Raw genomic sequence first — 17331 nt, forward strand, 5'->3', positions numbered from 1 at the left:
TCTGTGGGCCAAGCGTCTCACGTTTTCTTCGATATTCCTTCGGTAGCCCTATGGGTGCTCAAAGTAGGCATTCGATTGTGGGCAACATGCTTTTCTTCGGGTTTTGTGATTTTGGTGCCCCCACCCCTCAAAAGAAAAACGAAGTCATTCTTGCGGCGCAGCGAGTTGTCGCATGGTGAAAGTTCAATTTTCTTACTTCTTCTTTTGCAGAAAGTAATGGGCCACGGATTTCTTCATTTGCCGGATACTCTTATCATATTATTGCGATATCAAATATATGGACACTCCAGGCGCATTCCTGCCGTCGCCGCCATGTTCCGTATAAAGTCCAAGGGCGATAATGTGACTGCGCGCCGCATGCTGTATGTGCGTGTGAAAGCGTATAGGTGGTGGTGGCATGGGTGAGCCGACGATGGTGGCTCAGTCTTGTGTGCGCAAGGGAAAAAAGCGGGGAGGAAGCGCGCCGCCTACCATCGCACGCGTTACGTCAGGGGGAGTGGAGGGAGGAGGGGCAGCTCTTAAGATTCTGTGATCTGTGAATATGTGATTGCGCTTCATGTTTATATGCCTTGTTTCAGGCATTATATACAGTGACTTTTCCTTAGCTACGTATATTTATTGGAGACATACGTATTTTTATATATCTTGTTACAAGGGTTCGTGTATAGGTGCAGTGAACTTTGTCACCGGTGACACTTTTTGCCATTTCTCAAGCTTTATCTTCGCATTTGTATATCTCATTGTATCTTCGTATTTCTAATGTACGAGGGTGAGTCAAATGAAAGTGAGCGAACCCATCCCACGCAATGATGGTTCGGTTCATTATCTGCGGGGCATGCGCGTAGCACACAGGCATCTCCCATTTCCAAAAGTGACCCGCAGGTGGAGGATAAAGGTTCTCTAATGCTCTAATACACTGGGTTGAACATGGTTGCCTGACATAATGGACACTCCAAAAGTTGAACAGCGTGATGTCGTGAGGTTTTTGACAGCTGAAGGTGTTTCCCAAAAAGAAATAGGTCGCCGTATGGCTGCCGTGTATACGTTGAACATTAAATTTCATTGGCCACCGTGGAGCATTGGAGCAAACTGTTCAAAGAAGGACGGGGAAGAGGCAAATACGACCCAAGACCGGGCCAAAGACGCCATGCAATCACCCCCAGCACAATTGCAGAAGTTTATGAGCTGATTACACAAAAACGCAGGATAAGCATCGATAAACTGGCAGAGCGTGTGAACATCACTTACGGTTCGGTTCACACCATAATTCATGAACATCTCTGTTATCGGCTCTTGGGTGCGCAACGAATGCCCAAGATTTTTATCCACCGCCAGAAGACTGAGAGGTTCGGCGCTGCTTTGACGCATCTGATCCGGTATCACAAGGAGGGTGACGATTTCTTGTCGGCAATTGCGACCGGGTGCCACTACTATGAGCCTGAAACATGAAAGCAAAGCTTAAAGTAGAAACGTTCGAATTCACCACAGAAAAGAAAACAAAGGCTGTCATTTCCGCCGGAGACGTATTGTTGGCTTTTTCGATCGCCAGGGGCAATTACTGATCGAATTTGCTAAACCTGGAGAGTCTATCAATCGTTTCCAATATTGTGAAACGCCGGATCGTCTGCTTGTCCAACGTTCCAACATTTGTGGAAATCGATGGTGTGAAATCTAATAGCCTGCCTGTCTTATGCGGTGTACCACAGGGGTCAGTGTTGGGACCCCTGCTGTTTCTTGTCCATGTAAATGATATTGCTAAAAATTTGCATCCTAATGTCAAGGTGAAATTGTTTGCTGATGATTGTGTCATTTATTCTGCTGTCAGGAGTTCTTCACGCCAGGATACATTTAACAATAGTCTTTGTAAGCTCGCGGACTGGCGCGACGACAGAGGAATGCAAATAAACTTTTCCAAAACAGTGTCAATGACAATAACACTGAAACGAAAAACACTACATTATACTTACCACATTGACAATGGGAACCTTGAATCTATTACGTCTGTGAAATACTTAGGCATAACAATTAACAACAACTTTAAATGGGACACCCATATTCACAACATATGCAACAAAGCCTTAAAAAAAAGCTTTGCTTTCTACGCAGAAAGCTAAAGAAACCTTCATCTGTCAAGCTGCAAACTTATCGTTCCCTCGTACGCCCAGCCCTAGAGTATGCTTCCATAGTGTGGGACCCATTCATTAATAAGGACATTGATGAACTTGAACGAATTCATTGCTGGCTGCACGGTTTATTTGCTCCAATTACAATACATGCTCATCAGTTTCTGGCATGTTGGGCCAACTTGGACTGGATCCGCTCCACGGGCGCCGTAAAATCGTCAGGCTGAAATTTTTTTACTCATTGTTTCATAATCAAGTAGGTTTAGCAAATGCCACATATATTACCCATGCTCCACAAAGGTCATCGCGTATTTTTCATTCTAAAGTAGTCCAGTCATACTTTGCCCGCACTAAAAGCTTTCAGAAATCATTTTTTTCCGCTTACGAGCAAATAATGGAATCATTTACCTGAATGTGTTGTCGAATGCAGATCTTATGTTTCATTTGATAATATGTTGAAAAAGCATCTTTCGTAAACCCTCTCCTGCTTGGGCAGCATTGCTGCCTGTATTACTGTGTAAATAAATAAATAAAATGAAATGACGTGCAAGATTGACGAATGGGGTGATCTTGCTCTACGACAATCCCGGTCCCCACGTCGCTGATGTGGTTAATACAAAACGGGCAAACTTCAAGTGGGAAACGCTGCAACATCGGCCTACAGCCCAGACTTCCACATTTTGGGGCAATTGAAAAAACAGCTCAAGGGAACGAGATTCGTGTCGGATGATGACGTGAAAGAGTCGCTTACAGACATTTTGAAGCATCAAGCCAAGGAGTTTTATGAATCACGTAACTCATTATTCAGTGGGACAAACGTCTAAATGCTCATGGAGACCATATTTAAATAAAGTACCTTGTTTGTCATATATTCGCCATTTGTTCACTTTCATTTGACTTGCCCTCATATATTTTGCAGAACTCCTGCTTTCTTTGTGTGCTCTCTGTTGAGACTATAATTTTGGTGCAATTACTCACAATACACGACCGGTGGCAGCTGCTCCTGGGCGATACATTCGAACGAAGGAAAGCGGCATTGAGATTTTTCCTGGCCGTCGCATTTGTACAAAAATGTAAACAAGGTTCTTGAACGACAAAGTTTCATTAAAATATTTGTCTCCAACTTATTCATTTCATGACCTTTACATTTTTCATATCAGCGACATGCACTGCTTTGCTGGTATCGAACTGATATAGTTCTAAAGTTCATGTGATATTTTCTTTACTTAGTAAATAGACAAAAAACACGGAAGCATTGATATCAGTTATTTCGGGTACAATTTTTTGAAAATGCGAGTATATTCTTTCATGAAAAAATACATACTTGTCTTCACAGTATGTAGCGTTCAAGAATTCGTTTGTAGCATCTTTAGCTATGGCAATGCAGTTATTATTCATGTATTTGATCCCTCGGCAAATTCATATAGAGGAGGCCGAGCTGCAACGTGATACCCCCCCTTACAAAATTTCTGGCTACGCCACTGATACTAATCCTGATAAGATTGACGTAGTCAAGAACATTCTTGTACCCTGCTCAGCAAAATATGTGCGCAGTTTCGTGGGCTTATGTTCCAATTTTCGTACGTTTTTTTTTATTTTTGCGGATATTGCCCGGCCACCGACCGACCTTCTCAAGAAGGACACTAAGTTATTTTTTTTTGCGCCATGTACAAGCCGACGCCTTCGACACCCTCATCCGCTTGTTAACAACGCCTCCGATATTAGGTCACTTTGATCCATCTGCGCCGACTCAAGTTCGCACAGACGCCAGAGGTCTTGGCATAGGTGCTGTCCTCGCCCAACAGCAAAATGGAGTCGAGCGCGTCATTACTGCGCCAGTCGCCTCTTGTCCCCTTCAAAGCGCAATCACCGAGCGCGAGTGCCTCGCTCTGGTGTGGGCAGTGGCTAAATTTCGACCTTACTTGTCTGGCCGACCATTTTCTGTCATCACGGACCACCATGCCCTGTCCTTGCTATCGTCACTAAAGGACCCGACTGGCCACCTTTGTCGCTGGGCACTAGGATAGTATTCCTTCATTGTGCTATGCAAGTCCGGCCCCTTAGATCTGGACGCCGACTGCATGTCTCGTCATCCCGTCGATCATCCTGAGAACGACGAACAGGACGCCGACACTTCTGGCCATTTCTGACTGTCGTGACATCTTTACTGAGCAGCGAAATGACGACTCTCTCCGGTTTGAGGCCGAGTCAGGTGACAAAGTCATGATTGGCCCCAAGCAACATGACAACCGTGTGTCGTTAACCAAATAAATAACTAAAAGATACAGATACAAGATACGAGCAGATTATTTGTATCCGATACGATGATTGTCATGCGTATGTTAAGATAACGGCGTAAGATATGTACTCTCTAGGTGGGGACACATCGGCTTTGCTCGCAAGGCGCGATCGACCAGATAAGGTCGCGCGCCCGTCGCTCCACGGACCACAGCGGCCGTCCGTCTTCGGTAAGACGCAACTTCATGACAAAAAATGTTTTATCTCCCGTAGGTACAGAAACCGGCGCCTCGCGGGAAATGATTGAGTGACGCGGCGATAGTAGGTCACTGACAGAGAAAGAAAGGCGCTTATCACGTGCTCCCGGCAATAGCGGCTATACGTCTTAGAGCTGACGGCGCAGAAAGAGCGCCCCTGTGGCATTGAATTCAGATTTCCTGCGAAGATATCCTGGATATCTTCGTCGATAGATATTGTCTGCCGTCACCGGACCAACGGGTGCGCGCCATTGCTACTTTATCTGGTAGATCGCGCCTCGCGAGTTTCCTCACTTAGATAGTATGTATCTTACACCGTGGTTAACGTGCTTCGAAACATTACTTAGTTCTTTGTTATAGCTCCATTATAGAGACCGCTACAAATTTGCAGGTGTCTACTTGCATATTTGTTATCTCTAGCCAGCTGACTTGCGTTCCTTTCAAGTTTTCAAAAAGATTTCCAGATTCTGTTAGTCTATAATACACTCGCTGTGGTCGCTTCGTGGCTATGGCGTTGGGCTGCTAATCACGAGGTCGCGGGATCGAATACCGGCCACGGAGGCCGCATTTTCATGGGGGTGAAACGCGAAAACACCCGTGTACTTAGATTTCATCATCATCATCATCATCATCATCATCATCATCATCATCATCATCAGTCTGGTTACGCCAACTGCAGGGCAAAGGCCTCTCCCATACTTCTCCAACTACCGCAGTCATGTACTAATTGTGGCCATGTTGTCCCTGCAAACTTTTTAATCTCATCCACCTACCTAACTTTCTGCCACTTCCGGCTACGCTTCCCTTCCCTTGGAACCAGTCCGTAACCCTTAATGACCATCGGTTATCTTAACTCCCCACTACATGTCCTGCCCATGCCCATTCCTTTTTCTTGATTTCAACTAAGATGTGATTAACTCGCGTTTGTTCCTTCACTCAATCTGCTCTTTTCTTATCCCTTAACGTTACATCCATCATTCTTCTTTCATAGCTCGTTGCGTTGTCCTCAATTTAAGTAGAACCCTTTTCGTAAGCCTCCAGGTTTCTGCCCCGTACGTGAGTACTGGTAAGACACAGCTGCTATGCACTTTTCTTTTGAAGGATAATGGCAACCTGCTGTTTATGATCTGAGAATGCCTGGCAAACGCATCCCAGCCCATTCTTATTCTTCTGATTATTTCAGTCTCATGATCTGGATCCGCGGTCACTACCTGCCCTAAGTAGATGTATTCCCTTACCACTTCCAGTGCCTCGCTACCTATCGTAAACTATGACTATCGCGTATGACTACCACGTAAACGTGTGACTGTCAATGCCGTGGGCTCAGGCTGTCTATTCCTGCCACAAGGGTGGAGGTGTTTTTCATCTAAAGGGAAATAAAGTCACACTTCTTCTACAACGGGGGGAAACGCGCCAGCGAAAAATAGCAGATCAGAGTGCTTAGTTCTTCTTTTGAAATAACCACCGAGCTTATTAGTCGTATAGAGGGCAGGTATTGTACACAAGCAGCCCAGGTGAGAATTCTCAGTGCGCACTGATGAAGCCTCGGTCTTATAGCTGCGACGGCGTGCAGGTGCGATCGACGAAGCCGGCTCGATGTGGATTTGATTTATCCCTGACGGCGACTGGAGAGACATCTGCGCCGACGGTGATGTAAGCACCGAAGGCCACACGATTTCGCGAACAGCTGCGAAAGCTCGTGATCAGATTACAAAAAACCGACCTCCAGAATAACACAATCTGCGGATTTACAAAGTTAAAGCGCCATCTGCTGTCTGTAGTACCTACTATAATGCCGCTTAATATGTCACGAAACGCAGGGCTAATTTAACCTTTTGGCAATAGGTGTCACGGCTACCTGTCTACACCGCAAAGGTGAAGTCCGCAGTGTTTGCCCCCGTGGTTTTACGGTTCCCGCGGATAGAAGGTGTTTATGCGCAGCTTGGAATGGCCGCAGCCGAGCTCGGCTTGCGCGTGGCCCCGAGTGGCGCAAACGAGGACCTCCTGCGCTGGCCGGAGTCATGCGGCGTCCGGTGCTGGCCTGCTGCGTGCTGCTGCTGCCGCCGTTGTGCGCCGTCCTCGCCGGCGGCTCCGAAAGAGGTGCGTGCTTGGGAGCGTTTACCCGACTTACGGGCATTGCCTAGGCAGGGGGGTCGCATAATCGGACAGAACCTTAAATAACAGTCAGAGGAAGTGGGAGTAACAAGAAGGCCAGTGCAAACTAGCGCGGGCAGACAGACGGTACAAATTACCCATAGTCAATGGAGAACACTTTGAATGAAAAACATATGACAACAAAAAACATTTAAAAACCCGAGTAGCACACATGCAGATATGACGCGAGAAGCTGGTGTCAACACATGTCAAAAGGAAGGAAACAGAAAGAAGTCTCGTTACAACGAAAAGTTTTTACAGTTAGAACACTTTGTTTAAGCATCATCATCATCAGCTTGTTCTATGTCCACTGCAGGACGAAGGCCTCTCCCTGCGATCTCCAATTACCCTGTCCTGCGCCAACCGATTCCAACTAGCGCCTGCGAATTTCCTAATTTCATCGCTCCATGTTGTCTTCTGCCGTGCTCGACTGCGTTTCCCTTCTTTTGGTACCCATTCTGTAACCCTAACGGTCCAACGGTTATCAAACCTGCGCATTACATGACCCTGCCCAGCACCATTTTTCTTTCTTAAAGTGAATTAGAATATCGGCTATACCCGTTTGATCTCTAATCCAAACCGCTCTCTTTCTGTCTCTTAACGTTATGCCTAGCAATCTTCGTTCCATCTGTCTTTGCGCGATCCTTAACTTGTTCTCAATCTTCTTTGTCAGTCTCCAAGACTCTGTCCCATATGTCAGCATAGGTAAAATGCACTGATTGTACACCTTCCTTTTCAATGATAATGGTAAGCTTCCAGTCAGGAGCTGACAATGTCAGCCGTATGCGATCCAACCCATTTTTATTCTTCTATGAATTTCTTTCTCATGATCAAGGTTACCTGTGATTAAAAGTGATAATATATAGCCAAGAGTTCTACGGAATAACGTCTGGTCATGCAAAAACATCTTTAAGAATGAAGCAGGTCACTGACAAAGGTCAAAATAAATATAAAATGACGCTTCGGGATCCACACGGATCTCTTGTTCACAATGGAAACTATGCTAAGCACAAGGTTCTTAACTAGCGTTGAGTACGTGACGCAAAGTTCGCGAGTACACGTCGTTTAGAGTGCCAGATTGATTGAGTTATTTGTCGTTTGAATTATTAGCGATTCGAGATTGAGCCTCTTTGTCAAGTTCTCCTCGGCGGCCACAATACACGCGTTGTCCCAGTTTATATCGTGACCCGTCTTCTCGACATGCTCTGCGATGGCATTTGTCACTGTGCATGTGGCCTTTGGCGAGATCATTCTTGTGCTCCTTGAGACGCCCTACAGAAATTTCCGCTTTCTACAACATACACAGATTCACAATCGGCGCATGCAATCTTGTATACCACGCCTGCTATAAGGCCGTCGCTCTAGTGAACAATTCTTCGAGGTCGCACGAAGTTTCTTCATGTGCAACTGTTATTAAAGGTTATATATATAATAATAATGACACTGGGGATCGACACCCAGAACCTCCACTAAAGAAGATGTTACGAGGATAAGGTGTATTTACAAATTATCACTATATACAAGGTTACAACAGCCACAAGCAGCGGCGACTGATGCAAGGCTTTCGCGCGTGCCTCTGGCCACTTCGTCGCCGTTGTCTCCGTCCGACCGACAGTAACAGCCCGTTCAGTGTCTCGTGGCAATGTATATATATATATATATATATATATATATATATATATATATATATATATATATATATATATATATATATATATATATACATATATATATATATATATATATAGTTGAAGAAACGAAAGGGGACACTTGTGAAAATTACATGTGTAATGCTTTAACGTTTCGGCCGTGGCACGGCCTTCGTCAGAATAAGGTCGCTGACGTTGCGGACGCAGAAGATCCCCCAGTGCGACGATCACGACATGACGAAGTTCACTTTCAGAGAAAGCAGTGTAGAACGGTGTCAGTATCTTGCGACTTAGCATTAACCTAGATGACCACGAAGTCACCAGGGTAATCGACACGGGTGCGGACACGTTTGTTATGAGCCAGAATCTCGCGCGTGTAGTGAACAAGGGTTCGACGCAATGGACCAGAACTCAGATTCGTAATGCAGGAGGGCACTTCATAACTGCAGTTGGCCGGGCACGGCCCGAGTCATAACTCGGGGCTTCACGTACATCGGCGGCCTCGCCATTCTTCCAGAATATTCAAAGGACCTTATACTCAGCACGAATTTTGTTCTGGTGAACATCATCGACCTGCAAGAGTCGAGAGTCGCTGCTACGCAAGCCCTAGCGAAGAGTAATGAAAACGACCGTGACATCGCGCTTCGCGTACCCGACGATCAAATCGCGTTGCCACCCAAGAACAGCGTGCTGAATGCTGTCCGATGCCATAGGGAGGACGACGCCGAGGGGGAGGGGAGGGAGGGAAAACTTTTGAGTCTTTCGAGAGTTTCGCCGTTACGAGGTCTCCGTCGTCTTCATCTTCTTGGCGCTGGCGACTGGAGGCTTCTCTTCAGCAAGGGTGGGCCCCTATTCCAAGGCTCCACTGAGTCGCGCTGCATCGCTCGCGTGCTGCACTAGGGCCCTTTGGGCCGTGAGCTCGCTGCTGGTGAGCCGACTCTCCCATTGCTCCGCACTCGGGTGTTCGTGTTTGTGGAATGCTTTGTTGCGTTCGCACTCCCAGGTGATGTGGTAGAGTGTAGGTTTGGCACCGCACCAAGGGCAGGTGGCCCTGTATTGTGTCGGAAACATCTTATTGAGCACGTGTAAGTTGGGGAAGGAGTTTGTCTGTAGTCTGCGCCAGCTGGTCGCTTCCTCCTTTGAGAGGTCTTTGCGTGGTGGCGGATATCTAATTCTAGTTCCTCTATGTAAGTTCAGGGTCTCTGCGTATCCCCCCTCGCAAGCCTGTAGGTGGGTCTCCGGGGCATTCGACCACCCAGCTCGGAACGCTTCGCCTAGAGCTAGGCTGTCTGCCATTTCGTTCCCCACTATGCCAACGTGACCAGGGATCCAGATTAGTTTGTGTCGGGGCTTTTCCTTCTCGGCGGAGGTGGCTCCGCTGAGTATTCTGAGGGCAGTTTTGCTGATTCTGCCTCTCGTGTAGTTTCTGCACGCCTCTTTTGAGTCCGTCAGTATGTTGAGAGATCGGCCTGTTCTATAACCTTCCGCTGCCGCCAGCGCTACGAGGCATTGCTGAGGCAAGCGTTCCCCTCCTTCTTGAACGCAACATTCGCATACCCAGAGGGCCTAATGAGGAAAACAACCGCGACTTCAGAGGGGACGTAAGACGAAGGAGTGGACAGGACGACCATGTCCAGTCCTTCGTCTTACGCACCGTCTGAAGTCGCGGTTCTTATCCTATTTAAATATACGGACCAACTGGCCCAAGGTTCCCCCTCTTGAACCGGAGGGCTCCTTCAGGTGCGAATCAAGTGTTCAGTCACTCTGCTAACAAACTTTAGCAACGAATATCGGCACGTACCGCAACGAACGACAACCTCCTTTTTTTCGCGGAATTATTGATGTCACCGATTCTGGCGCATTGGAACTCTCATCGTCACAGCGATCTGAGTTACCCAGCCTAAAAGAACGCATTTACGTTAACGTCGATCTGCCAGACCATCAGAAAGACCATCTATTACGTCTCGTGAATAAATTTTCCGACTGTTTTCCAACGTCGTCCAATGTACGACGCACGTCCATCACAAAGCACCGCATTATTGCGGTGGAGTCCTGTTCGCTAGTATCCTCACAAAGTGTCTCCAATGGAAAGGGAAGCGATCAAGCAGCAGGTGAAAGAGATGCTCCACGACGACGTCATCCAGCCGTCTACAAGCCCGTAGGCATCCCCTGAAGTGTCAGTAAGAAACAAGCACGACACACATCGCTTCTGTGTAGATTGGAGAAAGTTGAATCGTGTCCCCAACGATCTACGTTTCGTTTGCGATAGTTCCATGAATTGCGCCAGCGTATGCAAGCTGCCCCAATATTTGTTCATTTCGACGAACAGGCTGACACAGAAATTCATAGTGACGCTATCAGTGCGGGCCTCGGCGCAATTCTTGTGCAGTGGTAAGATGGCGCAGGACGTGTCATTGCTTATGCAAGCCGCAGTCTCACCAAGGCTGATACGAACTACTCAACCACTGAAAAACAGTTTAGCGTTTGTTTGCGCAATCAGCAAGTTCCGACTATACTTGTATGGTAGACAGATTAAGGCTGTCAGAGATCACCACGCCCCATGCTGGCTTGCCAAGCTCGAGGATCCTTCAGGCAGACTAGCCCGTTGGAGCCTGAGTTTACAAGAATGTTACGTTACCGTTGTCTACCTATCTGGAAGGAAACACAGCGACACTGACGGTTTGTCACGGGAACTGCTCTCTACAACATCATCGGACCCTGACCATGACTTGTCATTTGTCGGCGTTGTCGACGCCGTAAAGGTAGCTGAGCACCAGTGCCCTGACCCTGAGTTGCTACCGCTGATCGAGCACCTTCAAGGAGTTGAGACTGTTTTACCTCGATCGCTGGTGCGCGGCTTATCGTCGTACTGTCTGCACAACAACGTCCTTTACAAGAAAAACCGCGGAAGCGGTCCAAATACGCACCTACGTGTCGTGCCGTCGGCGCTTCTGCGCCAAAACACTTTGCAAGCCTCTCAGTATGAGCCATGTGCGGGATACCTATGATTCGCTAAAGGCTCGCTCATACTAGGCCGACCCGACACCGATTTCGGTGTGCCGACTGTCGGCGCGACAGCGTTTTACAGCGAAAGCTGTATATGACTAACATTCCGTAGTTTTTTTCGGCGTCCGTCAACAGAAAAAATCATCATGTGGGCCGATCCTGGTGATAGTATAGAAAGGGTCCAAGCTCAATGGCACATAACCCTGTGGGTTCGGGAACCTGTAACGCACCCTTTGGGATCTTCCGGATTGGCCCACGTATGGGAAGTGCTTAACGCCAGCTTCACCTCCACCGCGGGTCGGCCCGGTATTGCACTATTTTCGCTATGGGGCCACATATGAGGAGTGCTCAATACCTCCTTCACCTACTCCGCGGGTCGGCCCGGTATTGCATGACCTTCGGGATCGGCCCGCGTATGCGGAATGCTTAACGCCTGGGGCGGGTAGGCCCGATATTGCACTATCTTCGGGCCGACCCGCGGCGGAGGTGAACCACTTTGCTTATCGTTTGAGAGCTTTGACTGTCGTCAGCTTTCGCTGCCATTCCATCTTCACAGATTGGAATGGTTGTCATTCTTTTTTACCTTCGTGTCGGCGCCTCTGTCACACTGCACCGACGCCGAGGTCTCCGCCGACCGTCGGCAGATTGTCGGCATGGGTACAGTGTGACAGTGGCGCCGACATGAAGGAAAAAAAACGCTGTCCACGACAGTCAGCAGACCCAATTCGGTGTCGGGTCCCTTAGCCATTAGCAAGGATTCGACAGAAGTATTACTGGCCCCAGCTGTTTTCTTCTGTGTAACACTACGTGAAGACTTGCCGTGATTGCCAGCGCCGCAGGAAACCGCCTGTTAAGCCGGCTGGCTTTCTCCGCCGTGTGGACTCTCCTCAAGCAACGTTCCAACAATAAGGAATGACTCTACTTGGCCTATTGCCAGTGACCTCATCGTGCAACAGATGCGTAGCCGTCGCCACCGACTAATCAACCCGGCACGCCGAAACCGAAGCTATTGCGCGAGGAAACTCTCACCAAGTTCTTTGGCCGCCATATAGTCCTGCGACATGCTGCACCCTCTGTTCTCATCACCGATCGTGGTGCAGTATTTACAGCCGAACTAATGCAGGACGTTCTCCAGTCAACGCATAGCTTTCACCGCAAGAGCAATGCGTATAATCCTTAAACAAATAGAATAAGTAAACACTGAACAGAACGCCGGCTGATATGCTTTCCATGTATGTGGAAAGCATATGTGGAAAGCATTTCCATATGCTTTCCATGTAGAGCACAAGACGTGGGACAAGGTCTTGCCATGTGTGACCTTCGCCTGCTATACGGGAGGACTTCACTGCTATACGGACGAGACACCGCCCGAGACATTGCCACCGCCAGCCAATATATCCCGAAATGAAAAAAAAAAAGAAACAACTTATTGAGCAGCGCTCAAATTTCGCATTATCGCAATCGTCGATGATATTTTTTAAATTTTCTCTTTATTTTTTTTGTTCGGGGGTAGGGTGTAAAATTATTGCATCGTTCTATATATGTATATGAGGTAACGCTGTTTACAACATATGTATTTTGAATTCATAGGTACCATCTCTGTATATAATTATATGCATTTTGTGTGCTATTTGTCCGGTTTTTCAGTTCTTTTTCTCTATGCTTTTCTCTTCTTGTATGTATAACATTACGCCAAACTGGTATGTACACAAATCGCTATTGGCGTCGAGGACATAGCGTGGCGCCGTCTGCCGGAATCTCTTCGTGACGTAGAAAACGTCATCACGTGATACCGATTGCGAAGTGTTCGACGTCTCCAGTGGCTCAGCCCGTTCAGACAACGTTGTTTTCTGTTGCAAGCGTTGAATGTGTGCGCCTTAGCTGCAAAACAACAAAGGCCAACGTGCGGCATCGCCCACTCTCGTCGGTCACGCGGCGCCGTGGACGACGAACGTGAAGAGCCCACTCGAAGAGCTGCTAAGAAATGCACCCGGTAATCTACAACTCGAAGCACTCGAGCACCTCGGGTGCATTTATGTTTAGCGAGGCAAGCGTGATTGCGCCCAGCCACCTCTCGCTTTTGCGTGCACGGTGCGTGGGCGAGAGGTTTCGATTTGCGTTGACTGCCGAGAATATTTCGCGGCAACGCTTCGCCCTAGCTCTGAGCGCGTAAATAAATTGGCGACACATGCGATGCTTTGATATTGGCGTGACCTTTAATAAAGGGCATGCTGTTGCACTTGCCTTACAATATTACAGTCGGCACGGCTACGAAACGGCCGAGTTCACAGGTGGAGTCGGTGTAAGGAACGTTGTGCGGTCGACTCCCGTTAATTCGACTTTTCACTTAACTCGGACACCCTAGAAAGCCCCCTGCGAGAAGGCAGATATTGCCGTACAAGAAAAACTGCGCAATGTTCGCAGCATTCGTCGTGGCAAGTGCGACGTGCCACTTTCGCCAGAATTATCGCGGGACGATGATTTATCACCCATATATTTTAACAAGTGGAACTTCAACCGATTATATTTTTCGTGTCCGCGATCCACGCTTCCACTGTTTGCGCTTCTCTGCGCAGGGTATTTTCACTGATCTGATATCAAGTAAGCACGCTGTAAGCCCAGTGTGCATCGCTTGCTCGACTCCTAATTACGATCCCCATACAGTGAAAGCTCGTTAATTCGAACTTCAATAATTCGAACTTATGGATAATTCGAACTGTACGATTTGGTCCGGCCAAGCTCCACAGAAGTCTATGTATAAAAAGTCCGTTAATTCGAACGCGAGAAGGTTCCCTCACGGATAATTCGAACTACGCTCGCCTGGCACACGGCCTACTGCCTACACACAAGGCTGTATTGCCTCCGAAACGGAGAGAACGGCGAGAGAAGGCAAAATCGGAAAAAAATCTAACCGACGCGGGGTCAGCCAGAAGGCAGCGGCGGCTGCCGCGTCTCCGTTCTACGCAACCCCCGAGACTTCTTGCCCGTTGCGAATCTCGGAGGTTTTGAAAATCTTGTACAGCTGCTAATGTTGTGCGGAGATGGCACGGCAAGCGCCAAAACACAGTGAATCAAGTACGTCGCGTCTGCGTTTGCAATCAAGAACCAACGAATCAGGGCCTTCGCCACCTTCACATGTTCACCGTCTTTGTCTCGGCAGTCTTCATCAGTTGTGCACCTCTGTTTTCAGCTTAGAAGGTATCGGCCGTCGCGATTCATTGTGACGGTGTTAAGCCTCGGCTAACGTTCGTTTCGGTGGACATCGGTGGTGTGGCACAGTCGGACCTAGAGCTTCGACTTGAAGATGGGCACACGCCATCACTTTCTGACATGCCCTACTGCTTCCAAATCGCAGTGTACTGTTGCTCTCCTTCACTTTCGTTAGTTCGAACTTTCGTTAATTCGAACTGAAGCGGCTTCCCCTTGCGGTTCGAATTAACGAGCTTTTACTGTATTTCGTTTTCAGCTGCTCTGCCGGTCTCTAGCATCAACCGTTGACCACAGGAGTTCAGCACATCACGACTGCTAACAGAAGGATGTGTGAAGCTGATAACTTTCGAATATGCAGCGTAAATGAACAGCGTGAGGACAAATTCCGCTTGATTTGATAATTAGTCTTAAATAATTAATCAACTTCTAAAAGATTATAATTCGATTAAAAGTGTCAAAGAGAAAATTGTAGAGCAACATGAAAAACTGCCGATACAGCTTTCTGTAGCTCAATACGTGCTAAATAAAAAGTGCATTTCCGAGTGCGAAAGAATACACGCAAAGTGCCTCGAGCGACCAGACCCACGGCAATCTTGCGTAACTTTGCGCGGTGATGGTGTTATCGCCCTTCGGCTTTACATATATATTCACGGCGACGGCGACGGCTGTAATGTGTCCATATAATTGCTCTCACAATGAAAACTTTACGCAATGAAATCACACCGAGCGCTAAATCGTCCGGTTCCGCATTGCACGTTGCGTGCAACCTCCCACAATTGATGCAAGCCGAAGGAAATCAGCCCCCGATCCCGGCGAAGCTCAACGTTGTTTCGGACGGTCCAGCTTCGCCGATGGCACTGCTCCGGGAACACGGCAACGTATTCTCCAGCCTGGCGCGAATAAACGCCGCAAATTCTAATACATGCAGTCCCAAGAAGTTCCACGTGGTACTAACCGAACATTTTAGCTCCAACGTCGTACATAAAATCTTCTTCGCGGAAGTGCTTGCTACACACGCGATAATCAATGCTGGGCGGCTTCCTCATTCTCAGCTTTATCAACCATGCACACTGCTGCTGCTTGGTTTTGGGGTACGCATGAAAACTCTCAATGGGCTCCGTCGAATACGTTCGGCACAGCGGCACCGAGCAGTAAACCATGCTGAAGCAGTAAACCGAATTACTGCCTTCGGGATGAAAAGCCACGAGCAGCGCAGGCGTGGCTGGATGCGGCAAAGGCGACTGACGTGATGTTGTTTACTACGTCACAGCGATAGCAGCGTCGGTCTCTCCTGTGGTGGTCCTCGAGGCCAATGTATTTATGAAATGTATATATGTGCGTGTGTTACGATGCCAAAGATGGGGGCAAGAACTTTTGTCGAGCTGCTAAATAGCAGCTGTTTGTTATTGTCCTGATGTTGATGCTGTCCTGTGAGATGCTGATGCTGTAATGAATACAAAATAAAGACATTTGATTTGATGTGGCCCAACTGCCTTATTAATCGGCCTGTTGATATTATGTCTTTAAGTACTGTGCCATGAGCGGCAAAATAATTTCGAGCATGAAAATGTAAATATGCGAATCGGATTCTTTAAACTGAAAAGCTTAGAGGGCCCCTCACCAGCTGTGGCCATTTTGAGCTGACAAGCGCCGAGCATACAATGCGCGCCAACGACCGTGTTTGCGAAGAATTACGTCGCTACGCGCTGCTGTGCCCAGCGGCCCTTCAGAGCGAGGAATGCCACCCCGGCGACATGCGGTTGTCGCTACAATTCTTCACACCTTTCCGCAGCCCAAATTGGCCTGCCCACGCCGGAGACGAGTGATGTGCGTCCGTGTCCGGCCAAGCTCCCTTCGGAGGAAAAAGGCAACCGACCACCCGATGTCATCGGTCACCCGACGCCATCGTTTTCCCGACGCTGGGATTGGTCTCCTGACGCCATCTGCCTCCTGACGCCGGATTGGTGAAAACCGTGAACAATGGTGACGCAGGCATAAAGAGCGGATCCAGACGGCTGTGAGGAGGAGGACGCTCGAAAACAGTGTGACATTCGGACATGCTACGACGCTACCATAGTGTGCTCCGATAGTTGGCGCTGTTTTGTAAATCTCAACCATGTACTTCTTTTAAATATAATCCTTTTTTTTTCATTCTTTTAAGCGTCGCTCGAACTTTTTCTCCCGGAACCTGGCACAGCATCATCGATGGAAACTTTGTTGGTTGCACGTACCGCCGACTTCACAACAGCGCTGCGGAAAGATCTGAGATTTCAATCCAGACGTAGTTTTCCCTTCTCCTCGCGGTCGCTGTACTCCAAGCCGGACCGTGACGTACTCGCGCCCCTGCGCCTACGTAGTCAGGTCAAGCGTGTGACGTCACTCTGGTGATGTCCTTCGTTACAGCCACTCAATCGCATTACGGAATAAAAATGGAGCTCTACCATCCAGAGCTCAGAACCTTCACGGCAAACTTGGGCTGTCCAGAGAGTTCACGAGGCAAAACTGGCAACAGTTTAGCGAGTCCCTAAACGGAACCCTTAGCACGGCAAAAACATGGCACATACTCGAGGCGCTCCTGGACCCAACAAAAACAAAATCTGAAAACAATAAGGCCATACACCGCCTGGTACACCAATTCGAGGGACCGGACTCTGAACTGCTAGAGCAGGTCAGAGCCAAATGTTTCGGACATGA

At 48.1% G+C, this 17331-nt stretch overlaps 1 protein-coding gene across 3 annotated transcripts in view; it reads left to right on the top strand.

Moving 5' to 3' along the window:
- The first annotated feature begins 6550 nt into the window (after positions 1 to 6550).
- The window catches only part of LOC135908630 (anionic trypsin-2-like), an 82629-nt gene continuing 71848 nt past the window's right edge, over positions 6551 to 17331 (top strand). For 2 of the 3 annotated variants that reach the window (XM_065440477.1, XM_065440474.1), the window contains exon 1: positions 6551 to 6718. In XM_065440477.1, coding sequence (XP_065296549.1) covers positions 6566 to 6718 — 153 coding nt within the window. In that variant the 5' untranslated portion in view covers positions 6551 to 6565. The remainder of the gene's footprint in view (positions 6719 to 17331) is intronic. The other variant, XM_065440475.1, reaches the window with a different exon arrangement.

Source organism: Dermacentor albipictus, chromosome 4, assembly GCF_038994185.2.
Source record: "Dermacentor albipictus isolate Rhodes 1998 colony chromosome 4, USDA_Dalb.pri_finalv2, whole genome shotgun sequence".
Lineage (NCBI taxonomy): Eukaryota > Metazoa > Arthropoda > Arachnida > Ixodida > Ixodidae > Dermacentor > Dermacentor albipictus.